Source organism: Clavelina lepadiformis, chromosome 4, assembly GCF_947623445.1.
Source record: "Clavelina lepadiformis chromosome 4, kaClaLepa1.1, whole genome shotgun sequence".
NCBI lineage: Eukaryota > Metazoa > Chordata > Ascidiacea > Aplousobranchia > Clavelinidae > Clavelina > Clavelina lepadiformis.
The window spans coordinates 8,523,341-8,531,606 of record NC_135243.1 but is presented as its reverse complement, the minus strand read 5'-3'; the positions used below and the strand labels follow the sequence as shown (position 1 = coordinate 8,531,606).

The following is an 8,266-nucleotide window of genomic DNA, read 5'->3' as shown; positions in this document are numbered from 1 at the left end:
CAGTGTTCTATTGCTTTGCCTTCTTACGTAGTTAGGTCAGCTGTAATCTAACCAACTTACTATAGCGTTACAATTCCAGTTTTATTTTTTGAACTCATGGTTTATCACTGCCAATGAACTCAACATACCGTTATTTAATTAGGAATAATTTTAGGAAAATGTGCTTTTTACATTTTAACTTCAATGTCAGAGTGAAAATTTCTCGTCGACAGACAAGTTTTAACAATACCGGTAGGGGACGCAAAAGGTCTATACTTGTCTATATATCCAGCATTTGGCTTGCTGCAAAGAAACAATCCACACAAGGCAATACTGCTATATTAATTAAATTTATTTGGGAAAACTAATATGTCAACACAGCTTTTGTCTTCAACTAAAGAGCGTCCATATTGATGACAAAAACTCGCCATTTCCGTGCAACTATGCTATTACCAAGCTTAATTGCCAAGATGTTACTCAAAATAAAAGCGCCCAAGAATTGCGAAAACTCAATATTGTCGCTTCAAAATTCCACCACAGCAGCTTAGAAGTAAGCGTGTGTTTTTTATTCAATACATTAATCACTTTATCAATACGCATATGAGCAATGTGCTAATAATATGTATAAGACGAGTCAATACATTTAAATGGGTTGCAAGAGCAACGGTAATTTTTTGACAGTTTTTTCAAATAGTTTATACCATTTCATCTTTAGCGGTGCAGCACCCAATAACAATTAATTGTCATTGTGAGTAGACATTTCGTGTTAATAACAATATGTATAGGTTACTCTCTTAATCACAATTTTTGTTTGTTGATAAACACTTTTTCTAAGAAAATTAAGGGAAACCATTTGCTGGCAAAACACAAACAAAGCTTTATGCGCATATAGGAAAAGAGTTAACAATCGACAAAAAGGAGTAATACGATCTTAGAATAAAACCGATGAAACTGTTCTGTTAAGTTGTAAAGCATGCTTGTGAAGGCATAACACGAAAGCACAGACATACAATTACGTGATAATAGTAGCATATACTGTACTATGTAGATGTAACAAACTTCGTCACACACATAACTCATTGTTGCTTAAAAAGGAACTTTGTTAAAATCTATAAAGATTATACGATAATAGTAAGCAACAAGCTTGTTGGAAATCGTTTTGTGTTCATCGCTTTACTAAGCACAGATCGTTTGCTTTGTTAAACACATAATGCCCCATAATGATAACCACGAAACCAAAGTTCCTGGAAGCATGGTTCTTATAACTACAGGCCAGGGTTTACGAACTTAGTTCGAAAAAGTTTGTGTACTTTTATTTGATACAATCGTTACAGTCACGTACATATTGAAGTCACGTGGAAGAAGATTGCTTATGCCATTGGCTAAACTATTGGGTTTACCATGGGTCATCGTGCATGCCAACTTTTTTGCCTGAGAATAACTGTAAAACGATTAAAAATCTTGCTTTGTTTGTGTTTATGCATTAATTTAAACAGAGTCGCTTTTAGTTTTTTGGGCAAAAATTCATTTTGTTGGATGGATACAAAACGATCTTGTGTATAAGTTCCAATAGTCTATTGTTCATTGATTGTTTAAGTTTTGTATTTGCTTTTTGGTTGTCACCGTTTGCATGGAGCGGTTTATACAGTATGAGGTTTATACTGTAATAATTACCATTCACATGCGTGCTGACGAATAAAACTGCATCGTTACAGTATTAATTTCCAACAATTTAATGAAGATGTTGTTTCAGGTAAAGTTAATTTTTAAACTAACCGCAAAGTAAACTTGTTAAAGTGAGTCAAATTGCAACAAAGCATTTTTTCGGAAAGCTGAATAATCGTAAATGTTTGTTTGACTCATAACCCTGGTATGCTGCTAAGCCTTGCAGCAATCAATGCATCTTGCGCAAAATCGCGTGCAAAGACTGCTTTATACTCTTGACGGTATATTAAACAAACATACAGCGGTACAGAAGTCGACCGGATTCGAATTCATAGAAAATGTTTTCAGTAAATATGTTAATCATGTTTGTTTTTTTATTTGTATGATGTTATGTACTTAACCATTTTTTGCGCTTGCAAACGCTAACCTTCGGCTCCATTCCGTGTGCTACAAATTATTTTATAACAAGGTAATATAGTAGGCAGAAGATATTATATAGTACTATACAGTTTCTGTATCTTAGAAAGTTCCTTTTATTCATTTTGAGTTTAAATTTGTTATATGATGTGCCCAGCATCTCCCAGAAAAAAGAAAAATATTTATTGTAATTTGGCTTCGAGAGATGCGCTAAGCGCTTATTTTAAACAAACATTTAGTTTGCGACCGTTTCCGGGAAAAAAACTTGGGAAAAAGAAGAAATGCAAAGCAAACTTGTAGCGGCAATTCTTTGGTACAAAGTTAACGTTTTTCATTTTTCATTTAGCAGCTGATATATAGGGCGGGACAATACATATATTAAACCAACAAGCTAACGTAAAGGCGTAGGTGCAGGTTCGAAAACGCAACCGTTTTAGTAGCAGTTAACTTTATCCGTTGAGGTTTGGTTGACTTCGATTTTGTTGCGTATATATCGGATGTCTTGCAACCAAGATGTCTTACTGTATTTCATGTCACGTTATTATACCGCAGATACATACATATAGGCTGGCTTGATTAAACTTCTTGATAGATGTACTTACTGTATAGTTCAAAGTTTTGTGCTTCGTAATTCTTCCTAAAATTTGCATTAGCCTACTTTCAGAGATCACCGATTAATATTTTGTGGTTTAACAGCGATAATTTATTTCAAGGGTGGCCTATAGGTTTGCAAATAAATATGTCAAACGCAAACGAATTATCACAAATGTTGCTGAATACTGTCGTCCCACTGGCATATGACGTATACAACGAGATGATGGCAGTTGTCATCACCCGTGCAAATGAAACGTCCAGCGGCGCAAACAACACCTCAAGCATCTTGAACCAGGAATTAGCAATGGAGGATTTGCAACTCCTTATTTTGTATTCCGCGTTGAAGATGATTTGGGTTTGCGGTATCTTTTTTCTTGGCCTTGGAGCGCTCTTCACTCTTCTTTATTACTTGTACGACCTCTTCTTTGTCCCATATGAACGGGTGAAAAGACTGGGGTCGATTGGGTGAGTTTAATTTTAATGTGATATCTATGCAGTTTGTGCGCAATTATCAAAATTTGCCTTTGTCCGGGCATGTTTTGTTTTTGGTTATCTATATTTTTATTGTATTTATATGCCGTGTGCATTAATTAAAGGTATAATGCCTTTCTCTCAATAAAACTTGATTCAATATATGTATTACATAGGCTCTGTTGAGTAAAACAATTGTAATGTAATGCTAGCGAAAATCGGTTTAAACATTTTTTTCTACTTTTTCCTCAAAGCATAACCTTAACTTATTGATGCGCTATTTTGAACAATCTGTAAAAGCAACGTGATAGATAAATATATATAGCACTTCTGTTTTTTAATTTTGGTCCTTTCGACAGTTTTTCGTTTCTTTCTTTATAGATACCTGAATCACGAAGCCGGGCAACCATCGAAGAAAGAAATTGCAAATTTGATTCGAAAACGCCGAAAAATCGGTGAAGATTTGCCTCCTGTTTATCCCAACGGATGGTTTCGGCTTGTAGATAGTCTGCAGCTGAAAAAAGGCGAAGTGAAAGAGGTTTCGGCAATTGGTGAGTGAAATAAAACTGACATAGTTGTTGCAAATCAAATTACTGTTTTCTTTGAAGCGTTATAGTTGCAAGTAGCCTATTTCTTTAGGTCAGCATTTTGCTGTCTTTCGAACTAAAACAGGAAAAGCCAATATACTCGACGCGTACTGCCCCCACATGGGTGGAAATTTGGCTGTTGGTGGACACGTTAAAGATGAATGTTTAGTTTGTCCCTACCACGGCTGGGTCTTTAGCGCAAAGGGAGAATGTGTCAAAATCCCGTACTCGGATAAAGGTTATATACAAACACTACAAGCAAATGCAATCATAACCATCGTTCACTATACTGTTGGCTGTACCTTGGTTGATGTTTTTCGAAGATATTACATAAGAAAATTTAAAGTAAAACTGCTGGACGTCTGATAAAGTTAGCAGTAAATATTGTCCCCTAACCAACGCTTGAGCTATAGGTAATAATAACTTTTTTCAGTGCCAAGTTTCGCAAACACAAAGTCGTGGCCATGCCGTGAGGTAAACGGAGCTATATTTGTTTGGTATCACTGTGACGGAGTCGAACCGGAATGGGAACTTCCCGAAATCAGTGAAATAACCAATAGGACATATGGTTATGTTGGAAGAATAGAGCACCACGTTAATACTCACATACAGGTATAACAACACTGAACAAATATGGGTCTGGTATAGGAAGAAGTTCGCATTTAACTCAAAGCCTTCCACAGGACATTCCGGAAAATGGATCTGATCAAGCTCATTTGGGCCATGTTCATTTACCCCACTCTCTTGCTGGTAATGAGCTTTCCAGTCAGACAACTTCCTGGAAAAAAATTGCCCTTCACATATACGAGGTAAATAAATCTGCACATCACTTTTTCATACCATTCAGGTAATATTTGTAAAATATTCAAAAGGTTATGATACCTGACAACTATACTTTTATGAACATTAACATCTACTGTTGTTAGTATGGTCTTATTGAAGCAACCACCTATAGCGGTAGAAGTTTAAACGGTAATTTGAAACAGAGTTCTAAGTCAGCTTGAATTCGGGCCCGAATTTATAACCAACTCAAACTCTTCCAAATTTGCATCCTAATTTCACTTTCAATTAAGAATGTGCATGCCCGAATAGTGCTTAAAACCTCCCGCAGAAAGCAAATCGCAACGAGGACGGTCGCATCGAGGACGGTCAAAGAATGGCAACAAAAGATGATTTTGATTCATTCAGTAAATTTAACTGTCGGGCTTCAAATGAATTTTCAAGTTCGTGCTTGCATTTTAGGGTTCAGGCCGGGTTCGTGTTAACAATAGAACAACTCGGTTTTGGAATATCAAGATGCCATTAACATCGATCAATCATTGCCAACAGCAATATCATAACCAATCATGTTTGGCATCATAGCCTACCAATAAGTTAGTGGTTATATGTAATACCAGCCGTTATCAATAATTTTTCTTCGTCGACTGCTCGAGTTGTGAGAGCAAACATTCCCCGATATTAAGTGGATATACTAAATAGTTTACATAGTATACAAAGGCCTACTTGGCTACTCTTTATTGGAGCAAATACATATATACATACACAGTAATAAATACTGAATTTTGCAATATAGTTTGGTAGCTTCCAAATAATAGATTGGAAGCTTTTTGATCTCGCTTAACCTTAAAATTTTTAATTTAATAATGCAAAGTTTGTGAACTTTTTCCGGCAAAATGCCTATCAAAATAAATGTAAACAAACAAGGTAACTCGAAATACTTGTTATCCAATATACCGTTTGTTATCCCAAAATTGGTCCAAAACATCAATCGTCATGACATATTATTGAATTAGTTATTGAATACGGCTATACTCTTTTGTTATTTTTTTGTATTAACAGCAGCTTCTTTCCTTAATCACACAATCAGTGAATCACTACACATGGTTTTGTGTGCAAAAAAAATTAAAAAAGTGATAAACCTATAGTTTATAGCAAAGGATTTTCCGTAAGCTATCACGGCACTTACTCGATATAATGCCTATTCTCTAATAAAAAAAATAGCTAAAAAAGGTGAACATTTTGAAATCAAAATTATTGCCTTTCCCAAGGTCTTTCGCCCCTTGAATGGCTGGATCCCTGGTGGGGAATTTTTGCCATAACTGATGCAATCAAAGTGTGATATTGTCCAGTGAATCCAAAATTATTTTCACGGATATCTTCCGCCAAATTAACCAAAATAGGATAACTCAAAGTAAACTGATATTTTTAAATCGCTTCGAGTTAGCCACCCAGTTTTGTCTTAGCCATATTAGCCTAATTGCATTTTAGCGTTAATAATTAATTAATTTATAATTGTCTTTCACTTAGGTGGTCTGCACTGGATCAGACAAAGACACACCTCATATCTTAAACTTTGATTTGTCACATGTGTTACTGCTTTTTAGCCGATGGAAGTTTATGCCAATTCTTTTTAAAGTTTATCAGGTATAATTAGAACTTTGATATACCGTAATAAATAGAGTGATCGGCAGTAAAAGCGAATAACTTTGTAGCAACTTCACCTCATTGTATGGATATGCGCGACAATGCGGTAAAAACGTTGTTGCTGTATAGACTGTTGTGTGTTCACAGTATTTAATTTTTGGTATATCTCCGATTGCTTTTACGTTAAAAATCGAAGATGTTATGTTCATGTTGCTTAATTGTGTGATGAACCCAAAAATGACTTCTTTTCAATTGCTAACATGTGTGGGTATATGGGGTATGCCGTATGATATAATTTCAGCTACATGTAGCTTTTACTGTTAACAACAAATTAATTATCATTGCCGTCCGATGAAATCAAAGTTAATAAAACTTGCTTTCCAGATTGGCCCAGGATGCGTACACTTGCACTTTAATTTCAGTATGCTGTTCAAAGGAGTCTATGTGCATACAATTACACCTACCGAACCCCTGCACCAAGTGGTTATACATCGTTGTTACTGTAATTGGGCCATGCCAAAATGGTTTGCCAGGATTATTCTACACTGTCTGGCCGTTCAGGTAACTAACAAAGAGACAAAATTTATAAACGAAACTAAAACGGAGAAACATGATTGTTTGCTTGATCTTAAACCCATCCAGCTCTACTTGCTTTTTGTGGTGGGTAGTTGAATTTTGATCGGGTAATTGGCTTGTTTGGTTGCTTTCAATTACAACTCTCCCTTGCCGATTTGGCTAGTGGAAAATTGCTTATTACTTTGCTTACAATCTCTTGTATTTTTTGAAAATCTCTTCTTATTAAACAAGTCTTAGTATCCAGAGGCTTTGTCAGCTTGGTAAATATTTTAGCTTTGATACTTTGAAATTTTGTTGTCTTACTTTAACGTTAAATAATTTCGGTTGAATTTCGTTTCGCTTGTTGGTGTTTTTAGGAGCTTCATATTCGGTACTACGACTCGACAACTTGCTAATTTGACGTCCTTTTTATTACACTAGATTAGTGGTCGGTAAACTTTTGCTACGATGGCTCGCAACTTTTACTTTCAATTACAATTTTGAAAGCAATTGTTTTACTTCTGCCTTTTCCATTTCTGATGGTAAAATAACCACAAACTTATGTTTACATGGGCGCAGGTCGATCGAGATGTCATGATCTGGAACAACAAAACTTTTCAGCCGCGCCCAAAACTTGCAAAAGAAGACAAACTTATTGCGAAATTCAGAAGGTGGTTTTCGCAGTTTTATTCGGAAAACAGTCCCAGGCTTGAAATGAAGTCAGATGACATGTTGAATTGGTGACATTGGTAAAATGCTTCTTTCTTCGAAAAGTTGGATTCTGATGCCTTTTTACAAAACGCCCTTGCAATTATGTGCAAAGAAAAATGAACAACATTGCGTCAATTTCAACCAAATAAAGCAACTACAATGCAAGTTTTAATACTTCAACATAATACAGTAAGTGTTATTTCACAAATGAATGATAGATAAATGTTTATCTACTGACATTGGATTGACCAGATACCTGTTGACCAGAAAAGAAGCATAACACGAACATTGTACAGTTTACAATTTGTTGCTTACAGTTTTGTATTTACTCTTGGTAATTTACTTTAACTACGTTTATGAAAAAGTTATTCACATAGCACATAACATTCGATTTCCAGTCAGAGTGTAAAAACTGTATGATTTTACTCAAGATGTGAAGCTAATTTAAACCTTTGAGTTCAAGTTTTGAGAATAACTTCATAAGTAATTTTTGTATTATATGCTCTATATAATTGCTGTTATTTGACTGCTTTTTAAAATTTGTGTTTTTTTCTAAGTTTGGCTTAAAATTCTATAGCCAATTTTGTCGATGTTGATATCGTTCCAAGTTTACATATGTGTTGATACCAAACTTTCGGACTGTTTAATACGAAGAAATGCATGAAATAAATTCTCATCTGACAAGACTCCCCAAAAGTAGCAATTTTCTATGTGGTTGTGGGACAACACAATTAAGTAGAGCTAGTTCTTTACAAGGTCCTTAGCCAATTTATTTAAAATTTTAAACTTTTTCAAAAATTGGGATTTGTGTAGGCACTTAGTATTTTGCTAAAAGGAAGGTTTTTCAAATGGTATTTTCATTT

At 35.0% G+C, this 8,266-nt stretch overlaps 1 protein-coding gene across 1 annotated transcript; it reads left to right on the top strand.

The window, feature by feature from the left end:
• Positions 1-2,763: 2,763 nt before the first annotated feature.
• On the top strand, positions 2,764-8,089 carry LOC143453343 (cholesterol 7-desaturase nvd 1-like). The gene is made up of 8 exons (XM_076954636.1): positions 2,764-3,120; positions 3,508-3,677; positions 3,766-3,951; positions 4,147-4,325; positions 4,397-4,522; positions 6,021-6,137; positions 6,522-6,698; positions 7,272-8,089. The coding sequence occupies exons 1-8, from the start codon at positions 2,801-2,803 to the stop codon at positions 7,434-7,436; spliced, it is 1,440 nt and encodes a 479-aa protein (XP_076810751.1). The 5' UTR covers positions 2,764-2,800; the 3' UTR covers positions 7,437-8,089.
• Positions 8,090-8,266: the final 177 nt, after the last annotated feature.

Coding starts and splice junctions, on each gene's coding strand:
- LOC143453343 (XM_076954636.1), top strand. CDS start 2,801: ATGTCAAACGCAAACGAATTATCACAAATGTTGCTGAATACTGTCGTC. Junction 3,678..3,765: donor GAAAGAGGTTTCGGCAATTG/GTGAGTGAAATA, acceptor CTATTTCTTTAG/GTCAGCATTTTGCTGTCTTT. Junction 6,138..6,521: donor TTCTTTTTAAAGTTTATCAG/GTATAATTAGAA, acceptor CTTGCTTTCCAG/ATTGGCCCAGGATGCGTACA.